The sequence below is a fragment of the Micropterus dolomieu genome, linkage group LG06, assembly GCF_021292245.1.
Source record: "Micropterus dolomieu isolate WLL.071019.BEF.003 ecotype Adirondacks linkage group LG06, ASM2129224v1, whole genome shotgun sequence".
NCBI classification, from domain to species: Eukaryota; Metazoa; Chordata; class Actinopteri; order Centrarchiformes; family Centrarchidae; genus Micropterus; species Micropterus dolomieu.
The window spans coordinates 23,338,652-23,354,353 of NC_060155.1; the positions used below are offsets into that span (position 1 = coordinate 23,338,652).

The 15,702-nt window shown below is 39.6% G+C and overlaps 1 protein-coding gene across 1 annotated transcript; it reads right to left on the bottom strand.

The window, feature by feature from the left end:
- Positions 1 to 245: 245 nt before the first annotated feature.
- On the bottom strand, positions 246 to 13,396 carry LOC123972577 (serine/threonine-protein kinase OSR1-like). The gene is made up of 17 exons (XM_046052108.1): positions 12,976 to 13,396; positions 12,265 to 12,377; positions 10,479 to 10,587; positions 9,601 to 9,742; positions 8,114 to 8,169; positions 7,801 to 7,910; positions 7,576 to 7,677; positions 7,057 to 7,190; positions 6,864 to 6,912; positions 6,696 to 6,761; positions 6,321 to 6,443; positions 5,615 to 5,650; positions 5,326 to 5,463; positions 4,094 to 4,199; positions 3,931 to 3,999; positions 3,303 to 3,367; positions 246 to 3,198 (listed from the first exon to the last, which is right to left on the bottom strand). The coding sequence occupies exons 1-17, from the start codon at positions 13,043 to 13,045 to the stop codon at positions 3,124 to 3,126; spliced, it is 1,563 nt and encodes a 520-aa protein (XP_045908064.1). The 5' UTR covers positions 13,046 to 13,396; the 3' UTR covers positions 246 to 3,123.
- Between the last annotated feature and the right edge of the window lie 2,306 nt (positions 13,397 to 15,702).

Consider the following 15,702-nt stretch of genomic DNA (forward strand, 5'->3'; position numbering starts at 1 on the left):
GCATAACTGTAAACATCTGTGCACATCTTTATGCACGAACACATTGGTGATTATTTTGACAAACAATTTTTCATTTGTTCACAAAATGTCATGCACAGCTACAGATCTTACAGATTAAAAAAATGAAATCTATTAAGCATCTGACTTTAATCTTGCAATCCTGGTTTACTAATGGGAGACCTGTTGACAAACACAAAAATGAGGCTTTGAGACATCACAATTCAATTAAACACTGTACTCACTCATTGAATTCCATCATGTGACTTTATTCAGCTACTAAAAATCATCTGCATGTGTTGACATTTTCCAATAATCTATATATGTCAAGGAATCTCTTTCTCTCTTTCCGCTTCTAATTATCCATTTTTTGTTGTACACATTTTATAATTAATCAAAATTAAAAAATATACGTAATGATCTGTAAAACAAAAACAAGCGTTTAAAAAAATTTGTACTTGCCAATCGAGTGATTAAATTAATACTTATTCAGTGACCCCATAAAGATGCAGAATGATGGTTTTCTGATGAATAAACAATAATGGGGAAATAAATTTAGTAAATCCAAGTGACTTTCAACTCAAAGCCTTTGATGGTCCATCATTTTATCACCAAAATCGCATATATACACGGAGAGAGAGAGAGAAGTGTAACCTGTGCCATCCGTCTATAAAAATGACATTTCATCCATTAGCGTTGGACAGGTTTTGAGTGAGGAAAAAAAATGCATATCATGACATCTTAGCACAAGAGTGTGTGATTACAAGCCCCATGTAATTCCAAAAGTACTAATGTTAACAGATCAATAAGGTGCCAATTAAACAAACAAGTTGTGCATGGTAAGTGATGCTCTGAAAAAGGCCAACAGTGGGAAACACCACTACAAAACAAATTAAACTCATGAGTCGGTCTGCTTACATTAATCAATATTTACATAAGCAAAATGTTCCTTTTATCTGACATAAACACTTAAAACAGTCAATGCATCTACATCATTACATACAAACCTCATGTTTGTGTAACAGTGCATGGGGTTGCCATCATACATACATTTACAACATCTTTACATACACCATTTACATCAGTACCTGAACTTGGAGCTATTTCACAGCCCTTTGCACGTGGTACTAAACAACCATACAGCTACACTGGGAGTGACGACAGTGTTTTTTTGGTGAGTGTTTATAAAGCAAAGAGACTACAGTCCTGTAAAACAATTTGCCTAATGACAAAAGAACTAAAGTAATACCTGGCTCCTGGAGAAATTTAAAGGGTTACAGTTCATCCAACATATAAAACCTTTACCTTTAGCAGTATCCAGATGCACAGATTTCTACTGTCCCTCAATACAATGGGGATGAATGGGATTTTGTTCATAGTGCTCACAGGAGTCTACAGCCATGCTAGCAGCTCTGTGAGTCTCTACTTAGGCACTCCAGTGCACTGACCTAAATGCTAATGTCAGCATGCTAACATGTTCAGAATGACAATGCTAACATGCTGATGCTTAGCAGGTATAATGTTTACCATGTTCATCATCATCATCTTGAGAGTGTTCTAACATTTGCTAAATTAGCAACACAACATACAGCTGAGGCTGATGGGAATGTTTGTTTGCAGGCATTTAGTATTTGGACAAATTGAAATTTTGACAAACAACTCAAAACCCCTGCAAATAAGATCAAAACTCTCTGCATGGCTAAATACCACTAGAGGCAAGTGACACAATCTATATACTGTATATTTTTTAGAGTATATAATTTTTTTTTTTGCCATTTGGATGAACTGCCCCTTTAAGCTTTATTTCAGTTTGGTGGAACATTTTCAGTTTTTGACCACGTACACCTCCACAGAAGTTCATCAGCAGTCAGCTTGTAACATAAGCAGCCCTAGGCTCGGCACTCATTGCCAGCATTCAAGATTCTTCCCAGCTGTAACAACAATAATAGTAAACAGGCAAAATCACCTCTTAAGCCTGATTTATACTTCTGCTTCGAGTGTAGTAGATTCGATACAGAATCATAAATCAAGCTTAAGAGGTGATTTACAAGGGGACATAGTTAACAGCAGTTATTACCCATGTCTGTCCATTAGTGTGTTCAGTTTTCACTATGGTGACTGTTTGTGAACGTGCACACTGCAGGTACCCAAAGCTGGTTGTTTGACTTCATGAACTCCTAGTGAGGTACACGCAGAAAAATTGGATTTATTCAACTCAAAAGAAATATCAGCAACCAGTGGTCACATACGGTGAAAAGAAAATACCTATTGCATAGTACAAGAATATTAGGCAGGTTTCAATTTGTCAACATAATGCTGTCTTTGAATACCTTGGAAAAACGCCATCTGACAGTGTTGTAACTGCAGTAATTAGACAGTTACAGTTGATTTATGTATGTTTATATGATTTCAGCAGTGCAGTCAGTCGGAACCTTGGTTATGTTTTGAGAAAACACCACACTCCCTGGGCTGCCTTATACAGAAATCTGGTCATTTTATTATATGTTAAGTAAAAATCCATCTGAATTTACAGAATTACAAAACTAAAACTAAGCTACTGTGTTTATAGGTCATTTTCTTAGATTTCTGGGATAGGCGTAAATAGCATACGCCAAATACACAGATAGACTAAATTTTTCACCCAATGGACTGGTAAAATCTATAGTTTGAGTAACTAAGGCTGAATTTACACTTTTCAATTTCAGTGTAGCATAAAGTGCCATTTAAAGGTTGCACGACACTCTTGTGGCACAGTTGATTTAAAGAAACAAAAAAAAGGCAATCACTTCCAGTACTGGCAGGAGATTGGTTTGGATTGTGCTTATGTATGAAGAGGAAGAAAAAAAAAAGACAAAGAAATTAGGAGTTGATATAGTTGATTGCATCTCGTCTCCCATTTACTGTATAAGCGCACTGTAAACTGTTTCAAGTGTGATTCCTGTGATGAACTGAGCCCCTTCTCAATCTGGTCCTCATGTATCCTGCAGTCTCGTCACACTGCTGCCAGCATCATGTCTCCTCCTCATCCTCCACTCTTTGGCAGTAGTGGTTTCTTGGACTTATTGACTACAATGCAGCTGTGCAATACCATTTGTTTCTGTCCTTCTGTCACTGGCTCTATTTGACTTAACTGATGCTGAGCTGCGCAAATCCAATGAGTTTAACATCATCAGGAATTTCAGACTCCTCCACGCCAGATGCCTGGAAGAGAGAGAACAACATTACAAACACACACACACACACACATATATATAAAAATACATATATTTTTTTTCCTTCATACATTGTTCTCACTGTGTACTTACCAATTTAAAAGTCACATTTTTGTTACTGTGAGGATCGTCAACAATCTTTTGCAAATTGGCTGCAACTACACAGAAGACACAAACGAGAGGACCATGTCAGATGACCAACTAATGTAAAGACATCATGATCAGTGGTGAAAACAGGTAAACAACTGGGGCGAGTTCAATCTTTAAACATTTTGCACCGGTTGGCTACATTTCAGATTTAACAACATGTTTTCTAGGAACAGTGTGCAACGTTGCACAACGGGCTTCGAGGTATGTTTGCTCCCATTGGGTGGCCGTGTCAGAGATGTTACCTAATCAGCTGTGACAAGGATGTATAGACAGCCGTAATAAAAAGGTAGTAAAGTGCAGTGCGCTTGCATACACAACAGGGAGTTCAAGGCACTGGTGTTGGTGTGAACCACATTCACTTTATGATGTGTGAAACACAACAATAGGATTTTATACTGTACCAGCATGTTTGCATGCTTCAGCACATTTACTACAATTCAAACATTTAAAAACATTTTAGATGCTTTAAATACACTTTAAAAGAAAACTAAACCTAGAAGACATGTACACTGAGGTGGTAAAGTTCATGTTTACTGATAACATCCTTACAGGGCTTATATCTATTACTTACCAATGACCAAGTCCCTCCCATCAACCAGACCTGCTGAGACCAACTCCTGAGAAACTCCATCAGCAGAATCTGAGGACAGACGTGCAGAAAAAACACCAAAGATTTAGACTTGAGACTGTAAGCTGCATGATGAAAGAGAAAAAAGCTAGGGTAGGAATCCTACCTCTGCCAGACATGAACTCAAATCGGATGTCATTGAGTTCCTTCTTGAGATTCCTCAGTCTCAGGACGAGGCTGATGGGAACACTGGCATTGGCTGCAGCTGGATCCTGCAACAGCACAACAGCATAATAATCACTGTACAGCACTTCTGGTTAGAATGAACAGGGAGATAAAAATGCTTGACTAACCCATTCATAGTGCCCATGACACACCTCCCGTCTCCGTGAGTATCATTATATGTCTATAATTAACGCCTGTGGTTGGAGGTTTCGGTTGATCTAATTGAGGGGTCGTCTAGAGATGTTCATTTATCACCCATTGTTTCACACTGAAGGGGATGTAAGGCCTTTTGGCTGAGTGGGTGTGAATTAGGGCTTCACAAATAAACCCTTAATTAACAAAGCACAGTGTGCAGAGGTTTCAGAAAGCTGAAATGTGCACTGTGACGTCAGTAGTGCACACAAGTAGATCACCAGTTTAGTTTGTAATGGTAAATGCACAAGGACGATGTGTGATTCACATCCTGATGCAGGTTTTAAGCTATTCCACTGATCACACCAAGACACACATCAATGTGCCAACAAAAGCAGTGAATCAATTACCAAAAAAATGCTAATTTAAAAAGTTAACATTAAAGGTTCAGTGTGTAATATTTAGGATAATCTACTGACAGAAATGCAAAATAATATATATATATATATAACTATGCTTACAGTGTTGTATAAAGACCTTACATAATGAACCGTTATGTTTTAATTACCTTAGAATGAGTCATTTCTATCTACTGCGCCGCCATGTTTCTACAGTAGCCCAAATGGACAAACTGCTCTACAGAACACATTTTGTCACTACATTAAATACGTGCGAAGAAACAAGAAGAAGTAGTAGTCGTCGTCTTGTTTGTTAGAAGTAAGTAGAGAAGGGAAATTTGAACAAATAGAGGACCACAAGTATTATTTAGCACAAGTACAGACAGAGAGTTTCAGCCACCGTAGCTTCTCCTACACGCTTGCATAGGGAGGGTTGAGTGGGGGCTGAGCAGTTGGTTGAAATTCACAACCCTCTCCACTAAATGCCACTAAAACTTACTCTGTGAAACTTTAAGAGACTCTGATTAAGTATCTGTAAAGAAAATACTGAAATAAGCAGTTGAAGTGATACTGGTATAACTTAAGCTAAAGTACTGGAGCGTTATCTAAAAAGCTCCCCACTTACTTATTTTCATGTTCTTACCTGAGCAGTGGGTGCATGTGATGGGCTTGCTGTTTGAGTGGGAGCTTGTGGTGGAGCCTGGCCCACATTCGCAGGGCTCTCCTGGGCAGCGCCAGGTGGCTTGAGATGTCCCGTGGAGCTATCTGCTGGCGGGAAAAGCTAAGAGACACGAATGTGCAAATGAATCAGCAGATGTTTTCAGTTTTACATATATGGAAAGAAAGAGAACACACATAGGACAGCCATGTAGATTTAATTTTCAAGGCATAAATCAAGATGTTCAGGTCATGCCCACTACAAATGGACTCACCTCCATATTCTGGGACCCCTCCTTCACTCTGGGTGACTGCAGAATGGACATGACAGATTGTCAGGATTAAAAGCATTTATTCTCCTTTTATCCCCCAATGAATAGACAGATGGAGTATTGTACGATTGAAATTATTTGACCCAAGGTGACTTTAAACAGAGGGATGAACTGAAATCACAGTCAAGATAAAAAACAGTAGAATCCCACACCAAGACATGAATTGAGAATAAGTAAAGAACAGGTGATCTGAGCAGGTGTCTGGTCTAGTTACCAGCTAGTTTGTTTTCTGTGTTCTGAGAAACCTTGTATCTTATACAATTACATCTTTTGCTGCCCAGCCAAATCAGTGTCAGGTACAAGTCTTTTTCATACTGTGGCCTCACTAAACAGACAGAATTGCTGTAAATACTATGCAATAATTGGTCCTGTTATGTTTCCACTAAAACAATCTCTATTCCAACAGCAGCAACATGGAGCTTATAGTACAAAACCGTCAAACAACTACTAGTCCAGACAAAACAATTCTCGAGATAAATAATCTAAACTTGAACCACACCGACACTGAGGCAACAGGCTCTAAACAAAAGCAAACTCCTAAGTAAGATAAACAGTCCAACAGCACCATCTGCTGGCCATAAGGATGCCAAGCCAAGTGAGAAATGCAGTAAACCGAAGCGGCTGAAGAAACAGGCATGCAGAGTCTCACCCGCAGAGCTGCCACGGCAGCTTTGCCCTCCTCGCTCTCCTCGTCCAGCTCATCGTCACTCCACTCCCAACCGCCATCCTCCGTCTTGTGGAGACGTCCACTCGAGCCGGGGACACGACGCACCTAAACAATGCAAAACATTATTATTATTATTTTTTTTAAGATGCAACACTTAATACTGACTTGACTCATAAGTGATCCCGTCTTTCTGGTTAATACTTTTCACGGGCGTTTCCCACATTAGGCAAAAAGTTAGGAACTGGGACACACCTTAGGCAAGACGGCACACCAACGCAGAGCAACACAAGATTATAGACAGACATTAAATCTTCCAACTACTGCGCATTCATAGAGTATTAGTAATGACAATCAAACCTTTTTGGACCGCTCTGTTATTGTCGGGCCTTTATGTAGGAGCCTCTCCTGCAAATACTCATTGTTCTGTAACAGAAAGACAAATATTTCTTACAGTATCTATAGAGATTCTCTTCAAAACACAAACAATATTTCAGTTTATTTTTATGATAGTGACGTAACGCTCACTTTGGCTTTTGTGAAGAATTTATGCTTCAGCAACTCGGCTGCAGTTGGCCTAAAAAGGAAAAATACAAAAAGACAAAAAGGCTATTCATTATTTTCATTACAAAACTGGGTAATCTAACAGAAAGCAAAATGAGCACTACTCTCATCTGGCATTAGGCAAAAAAAACAAACAAAGGTTTGTTGACTAACGGACCTTTTTTCTGGGTCTTTCTGTAAGCACAGGGAGAGCATCTTCCTGAAGGACTTGCCATATTTCTTCACCATTTCCTTGTCTGTGATGCCCGTCTCCAGACAGGGAGGGTCGTTCTGCAAAGTCAGCATCAGCACCTAGAGACGTGCACAGATTAGCTTCAGTAAACTGATATCAAAGCACCTGCTAATTCAAAACTGAGGCACCCTTTAATTATGAACACCAATCTGTGCTGACTCACTGGACAGAAACAAATGTCCTCCCTCCAAAGGTTTCTTTAGAATTTAAAACACCAGCATTTCCATAATATGCTCCAGTAAGTTAAACAGGCTACAGAACTCCTTAAAATGTTCTTGTTTTTTAAGAGCTGTTTAAAGTTGTCTTTTTTATGGGGAAACAAAACAAAAAACTTAAAATTAATCAAGCGGACAGATGTAGCTAGCAAAACTGAACGTCTCATGTCCCTAGACAAACGATACCTTAAGAGATGCAGCGAATACCAGTAGGTGCACACACAGTTACCTTCATGGGTGGGTATTTGTGATATGGTGCAGCTCCAGTGGCCAGTTCAATAGCTGTTATCCCGAAACTCCAGATGTCTGCTTTGAAGTCATAGCCGCGGACCTGTGGATTGTAACAGGATCAAGTGAACAAAGAGCTCAAGTCTTCCTTTTATCGCTGAGTTCTGAGGAATTACAGAGAGAAAACGGGGAGAGAAAGAAGCCCTGTACAAAATAAGCCTCCCACCTGCTCCATGACCTCAGGGGCCATCCAGCATGGCGTCCCCACAAATGTCTTCCGAACCTTGTTCCTAGTCATGTCTCCTCCTGCTGCTAGAAAGGCACTCACACCAAAGTCTGGGCAGTGTGTGATTAGGGATGTATGACAGAGAGAAAGAAAATAGAGAAGAATTATTGAAATTACTTAAATTCATATCTAAATATTGTTTGTATTATATATATGTCATAATTGAACAGACAAATCTAGACAGAAACTGTCTACTGAGGAATGTAAATACTGTAATTATGCAGAAACACGCTAAAAAGAAAAATGAGTGTACCAGCAATTTGCACTGAGCCATCTTCCCCAAGAAGAATATTTCCAGCTTTTAGATCCCTGTGCAAGAAGAGAGGGAGGATTAAAACATGATAAATAGGGATTGCAATGTGACAAGATTTCAGTTAGTTTCGATATCCAAACTGTCTAGAAGGGATAACGTTACTACCAGTGGAGCAATAACCTAATGCACATTAGTGTATAGATCAGGTAGACGGTTTTTTTTAAATTATGAATTCTCATTAAATGACGACGTTAGTCTCGTAATATTACAAGTTTTTGTCAGAACACATATGTGGAATAGATTTTGAATGTGCAGAAAACCTGCTGAAACACAGGAGCTGTTAAAGTCCAGGAATTTATAACTGAATTCAAATGAATTCATTTATCATTGAGGTGAAATTTAAAGTGGTTATTTCCCCAAAACAAAAGGCACAATCATGCCTGCATGTGTGCTGACTCAGCAGGGATGATATTAAATGAGAAAAGTTGATCAGAAAACATATTTGAAATCAATAAAGAACGCCTGAGAGCTGCACCGCATTATATTCTGTTATAGTTTTACATTTTGGATTGTCACCTGCCACCTGAATTTTGTGTTTCCCTTTACATAAATAAAAACATTTCCACCATAAATGGATGCAGAAAAAATCTCCAGAATGCAGAAAATAAAGTGTTAAATGCTCAATTTTTTTCATATAATTCAGCATTGAAGATTTCTTAAAAATAGTGTTAAAATGTCGTCTCAATTTTGTGAACCCAACACCGTGTCTCGTCTGATGAGCTAAGTGTCTCGTCACACCCCTATGATAAACAATGTCACAAGTCAATACCTGCACAAACACATGAGTGGTTAGGCTGTGCACACTGACTCTGCAAATGAGCAGAGCACTCTTGCACACAAACACGTTAAAGCTTCACCTTGATCTGCCTCATTTTAATCCACCTTCCTGTTTGCTTACTTTGAGTGCAAACTATGCACAAAGAACAGGAGTGGATTAAGGTGTAAGTGTGTTAGCCATAGCATCTGAGCTCAGTCAGCAGCTGCTCTCTCTTGCTGAAAATACTGTCCAATCGCTCTCTAACTATAACATTAGAAACAAATCAAATGAGGATTCTATTGGATTTATCCAATATAATAAATCATCATCAAATCATCAACACTCGGACTAAAGAAAACAATAACCCTTGTCTTGCAACAAGGCAGAGAGGACACAGAGGCCTTTCTTTTTGGTGCTGGTTCACAGTGTTCCTGGGAGGAACTTTTATGTAAAACAAACCTCCTCAATTATGCATTTTCACTGTATTAAATATTAAAGGAGCGAGCAGGGTCTAGTTTAAACCACACGCTCATATGCAGAACTGAAGGGCTCAATGCAAGAGGGAGCTGAGACAGCCGAGTGTATGATGGGAATCAAACTGCACTAACACAGTGTACAGTGGTGACAATGCATTGGCCCGCAGGCCTGCTGACACATTATTGGAGCTCACCGATGAATCTGCCCATTTTTGTGAAGGTACTCCAGCCCCTCCAAGACTTCTTTCAGGATGGTGGCGATGCTGCCCTCATCCAGCACTCCGGTCTTGTGCTCGCCACGAGAGATGATATGCTTGATGATGTCCAACACTGAGCCTGAGAGAAAGGCAGAGGCTTGTCACAAGACGTGCCGACAGTCTCACTCAGAGCTCCCCATCAGCAGCAACCGACCTGCTAAACCTCTGGAAGAACGCACCTGACCTTACCCAATATTTACTGAGGTTAAGCTTTTATGTTGTTGTTGTCTGTTGTTTGTCTATGAACGGACTGCTAGCTGTTGGTGAATTTTCAAAGTGAAAGTTACTACTTAAAAAGGATCCAGTCCTCACAAGTCACAAAAGTTGATGCTTAGAAAAGTCTCAAACATTCAAAAAAACAAAAAAAAGGTTTTCACATGACTGTAACTTGAACAAACGAAATGTTCCCAACATTTAAATGGCTTCCCTTAGGCTATACTGACAAAATGTTATAAGTAACTGTTTACCCAGAAACACACAAAGAATGTTGAAAGTAATAATGCTTAAGATTTTCCTTATATCAAACCCTGTTTTTGATATCATCTATGGTAGGGCTGGGCGACCAAAACCTTTTGGCGGAGCCTGCCATTCCCACGCTGGACTCAAATTGTCTATCAACGTACGAACGATTCATAGGACCGTTGACCACAGGTGTCATTAAATCTTCAGAATTATCACTTCAAAACAAAATATTTTCTAGCCATATTATTTGATATAACATTTTTTTTCAAGTTGGCATGACAAAGAATGTCATGTCAAGGCGAAGATAAGAGTCAAGTCAGAGGCAAAGTTTCTTTAAACATTACAGCACTTACCACCACTGAGCAGCTTCATCACCAGCCACAGTTCATCCTTCACCACAAAGGAGGTATAATAAGACACAATGTTCGGGTGGTGGCACTGGCTCATGGCCTGGATCTCTTTCTGCACAGAGAAGAAAATATGGGATGTAAGGTCACACGAAATAGTGGAGTACAAAGCAAAGCACTAACTAAATCTTAATATTACACTTTCAGTGACAAACTAAAACTTTCCTCACAGTCAGCCTGTTCTGTTAAAATTACTCAATCCTAAAAAGGAGTACACAGAGCCTGACTGACTCCAAGCTGGGTTACATCACCACTGAGCCACGAAGCCAAGACGTTTTTAACCTAGATGACAGATATAGGGGAATTCAGGACCTTGAACTATTATACAATTACTGGGTGGGTGGAAGTCCTGGAACATAAGGGTAATATAATGGAATATTCTCATCAGATGGCAAACATTGCACTGTTGATATTTGACAGCCCTTGATAAGCAATAATTGCACAAGGATGAGGAGAACTGACTGATGCAGCGTAATCTCTCAGATGTTCTACCTTAAGTTTCATTTTCATGTAAATGATTGCCATTGCACAGCTGAAAAAAAGCACATAAAAAAAGTCATATTTGTAACTGTGCTGTAGGGTTGGCCGATAAAGCAAGTTGATGTGACAACGAATAGAGATTTTGCTTCTCCAATTCTACAAAAGTAGTCATCTCTTTAATCCTTGTGGTTATAAAAGAACTGTGTAGGAAACAAGACCCGCTTTTAAGGCATAGGCTTACAGTATTTTTTGCATCGATGTCAGATTAGATCAGATTAATTACTAGCACAAAGCCAATTAATCAATCACCTGCTTAGGTGAATCAGACAGCTCCTGACACATCTTATTTTGTTTTCAATGTATTGCTAGTTAACAGTTTCAACAAGCACCTTACTTATTTAATAAGCAGATTTGTCTATTTGTTTGCCCCCTAAGCTTAATCAGTCTAATATTACATTTCATAAAAATTTAATAATTTCATCTGATGCTAGCGGAGTTTATTTCAGGCAAGGTGGGATGTCTCTACTATAAAATGCTGCAGGAATCCCTGGATTACCGTACCACAATTTGCACTGCTATTGCAATATTAAAAGTTTGCTTTGTCATCTGATCACAAGGGTGAATAACAAAATACTAACACATAAAACACTGACTAAGCTTTTCTTTTCTGTAGTTCTATAGCTGGTGAAAATGCAAGACAGAAAAATCCTGCACATCCAGTCAGCAGAAATGTCCAGCAAAGCTTTTACATTCTGTTGCACATGCATTTATATCCTATTCACAGGTTTGCTTTGAAGCTAATAAAAACACTTTCTGTAAATGATAACGTGTTAAACATTACAAATGATCACATTGTAGTGTATCCAATGTTTAATGTAGAACCAATGTTTACTGTTGTTGCTGACAACTTGGTGGTATTGAGAAACTTAAGAGTGATGAAGTGTGTGTAGGAGACTTTACACTCATGTCAGCTGTGTAAAATAAAGTGAAGAAGACATTATGATATGCCTCGGGAATATATTACGTATTTCCATTTCATATGTCTTTACGTTGGGTCTTATTGATTTCACCCAGCTCTAGTACTCAGTGGTTGTTGTGGTACCAAGCTTTTGATCTGTCCCTGACTGATGTGATGCCACCAACCACACCACTCCCTGCAAACAGAAAGATAGACACGCACGCACGCACACACACACACACAAAGAGCATCTGGACTGCAGATACTGGCCCACACACTGCTGCAGTTTCTTACCAAGAGCTCGTCCATGCTAGTTTGACACTTTTCCAGGTTGATGCGTTTGATGGCCACCTTCTCCTTTCTGGGTTTGCAGTATGCTGCCTGGACAACTGCAGTGGCTCCGCTCCCTGAGTAGAACAACATTAAGAGTGAAACTGTAGGAGCAGCGAAGACAGCAGTCAGAATATGACAGCTCGACTAAACATTTTGTGTGCAAGTGCTAAATTTAAGTAGGCTCTAGTTTCAAAGATTGGGTCATTTATAGTATTCACACATTACTGTAATACGTAGCATCAATCTTGGATTATAAAAAACGGCAGTTAAATACCACATCAGACCAACTCTATGTTCAAAGTCATCAGTCACGTTACCTGAGCTAACTTAGTGTATAGATGAATGGCTCACTATAATCCGTGTCATACTTTCAGCAAAGGAGCACCACCCTCTCCAACTGACTAGTCCTCACGCACTGTAAGCTAACTTGAGTTAGCCCTTTAGCTTCAAGCTGACTTGCTAAGGAGCCATCACACTTTAGCTCGCCAACTAGCTACCTAGCAGAAAACTGATTTGGCCTTGCCAGGAGCTGTTAACCTTCCTGACATGTAGCTGCGGGTTGTAACTGGCCTTCTGTTAGCTAAAAGACATGCGATGCTAGTTGGCTAGTGCCAGTTGGCTTTAGACACAGGGGAGGCTCGGATGCTAACTTTAGCATGCTAAGCTACTCACCTATCACCTCATTGAGTTCGTAGTCATCCCTGTCGATTGACCAGGGTTGAGAGGACTGGTCGTCTGCCATGGTGTCGTTGTTTGGGCGGTGTAAACAACACGTCTAAATGGTAACAGGGAGAAAGATGTTTATTGTTACTCCATTCGTCTAATGCAGGCTGTTCCGCTGACAACTCCTGCCGCTCCTGCCGTCAACACAACTTTGCGCGCGGCTGACGCATCGTATTACGTACGAACTCTGAAGGAGGCACAAAGATGTCGCCATCTTGAGTGCGGCAAAGTCTGCTATATGTCTAAAAACAACAAACAAACTCGGAAACAGAAAACATCCGCAGGTGGACCCCCTTGTTGAGATAGTTACTGGCCAACAGCATTCAGGTTAATTGAAATGTTTCAGTCTTTTAGGTAATAGATACGCTTTTCGTACACATGTAGTGTGCAAAGTAGACCCAATAGAGGGCGCAAATGCCTCAACTAAATGCGTTCTTCTTTTTCGTGGTTCCTGGCAGTTGACATCCAAAATGTTGTATTACTGCCACCTACTGGATGAAATACTATCCCAAGTGCAATAAATTTACAGTGCCCACCCAAAGTACTCCCATTCAGTGCATTGTCCGTTCAATGACTCAGACCCAATGGACTGAGATGGTGTCAGTGTTGTGGCTATTTCTTCTCCTGATATGTCTGAAATGTACAAGAATCTCCTTGCTGCATCCAACACGATCTTGCTCCCTTCCTTTTGCACTGCTGCTCGTTCATCCTTTCTTTCTAGTCTCGTGGTAGCTTCAGCGTATGACAGACCCTCTTCTGCTCCGACTTTACTCACTTTTATTTGTTTTATTTTTTCAGACATTGTGCTGATGGTAGTTTCCCACACAGTGAATGCACTTTGCTTGTTGCTGCTCCTCTTCACACTCCTCTCTTTCACAGTTGTTCTTTTGACTCCTCTATATACTGCAGCCACATGTTCGTCCTCCTGACAACAGAAGCACCTTAATGGAGCTCTTTCATAAGGCCTCACCTTGTAACATATGTAATCTAAATGTACCCTCTCTGGCAAATCTCCCTCAAAAGTTAAACACACAGAATTACTTTGCTCCCTTTCTCCTTGACGGAATTTTGTTAGTCTTCTCGCCTCACAAACACCTTCAATATCCCGAAATTCCTCATCTTCCGCTGACTGCAGTACGCCACTTACAACTCCTTTCTTTTTGATTTCTGACCTGAGTGGGAAGCATTTCAAACTGCTATAATCTTTATACATTTTAATCCTCAAAGCTTGATCTCTCTGCCGCCTTGACACACAGTCTCTGATAACATCCCACTTTTTATTTTGATTGACCAAACATCTCCAAATTTTTCTCCAACTAACTTTCCAATTTAAGGGCAACTTAAATTGCCCTTAAGTTGCCCTTGATTTTAACTTTCCTTGGATACTATGACCTGGATGACTGAGAACCTTCAAAGACACAATGCTGGGTCGTTTACTCTAAACCAGTTCCTTAATTTTAATAAATTCATTATATGTTTTGTTTGTAAAATCTTGAAAAGTAGTAAATAAAACTGTCATTTACAGGTTAGTAAAAGTACACTATTTTGTTCTAAAATGTGGTGGAGTAGAAAAAGAAGGTAGCACAAAATGGAAATGTACAAGAAAAGCAAACTTTAAAATTGTACTTTGGTAGAGTACTTTAGTAGATGTGCTTAGATACTTCCCACAAATGAACTGCAGACAGATCTAATCAGACTTAATCTTTCAGTCTCCAGGTTGAAATGTGGGATTTGCCAAGAAGGTTCATGAAAAGCAGATGGACTGTGCTAAAAACTCAACAGACTGCAGTTCTCATAACTCAAATTTTTGTCATTTCTGTGGCAAATACCTACTCTTCGGGCTGTATCCTTTGGTAACCCAGGAATTGAATGTCAGTGAAACAGTGCCCTGAGGCATGAGGATGTTTTGGTATGTGAGGAAGCAGTGTGGCCTGCTCTTACATGTTCAACAGGGACCAAGCAAAGACACAGACTTATCAGAGGTCACTTATTCTGTTTACAGTGCTGTTTTGAATTGAGCAGAAGTTTATGTGACACATTAAATTTCTGTCCGCTTTATCCAAATTCATTTAAGTAGAGTCAAAGTTCGCTGGTTAGTTGTTCCATGGTCTGCATACAAACCAGCCTTTGCTGCAAATCCCTTTTTCTGGACTCAGTGATTTTTACAAAAGCACATTGACTAGTTTGGCAGTGCAGCAGGGGGTGGCTAATGCTGAATGTTTTTATTTATTTATTTTTTTACATTAGGAGTTCTGTTAATAGAAAATGGGGACATTTTAATAAAATTGTAACTTAACATGTCTCTGAGAATGTAAAAATCGTCACCACTTTGTCTGATTCAATTGATCTATGGTGTACAACAATCCAAACCAGCTCTGGGCGAGGAAACAATTGTACTCTGCCTTCATCTCTACCTAAATGCTGTTTTTTGTTGAATGAGCAGAAGATTTGAGCCAATTATGGAGCTAAAAGAAAGGGACAAGAAATGGTTAAATGATCTGACCAGAGAAAGTGTAATACTCACTCCTGCCTCATCAGGTACTTCAAGTTGCCCTTGAGCAAGGGACTCAAGCCCAAATGGCACACATGGATCAGAGAAGCTCCCAAATGAAGGTATTTAAGTGTACAAAATGTGAAACCAAGATAAAATGCATGTTTTCTTGCACGTTTTTTTCT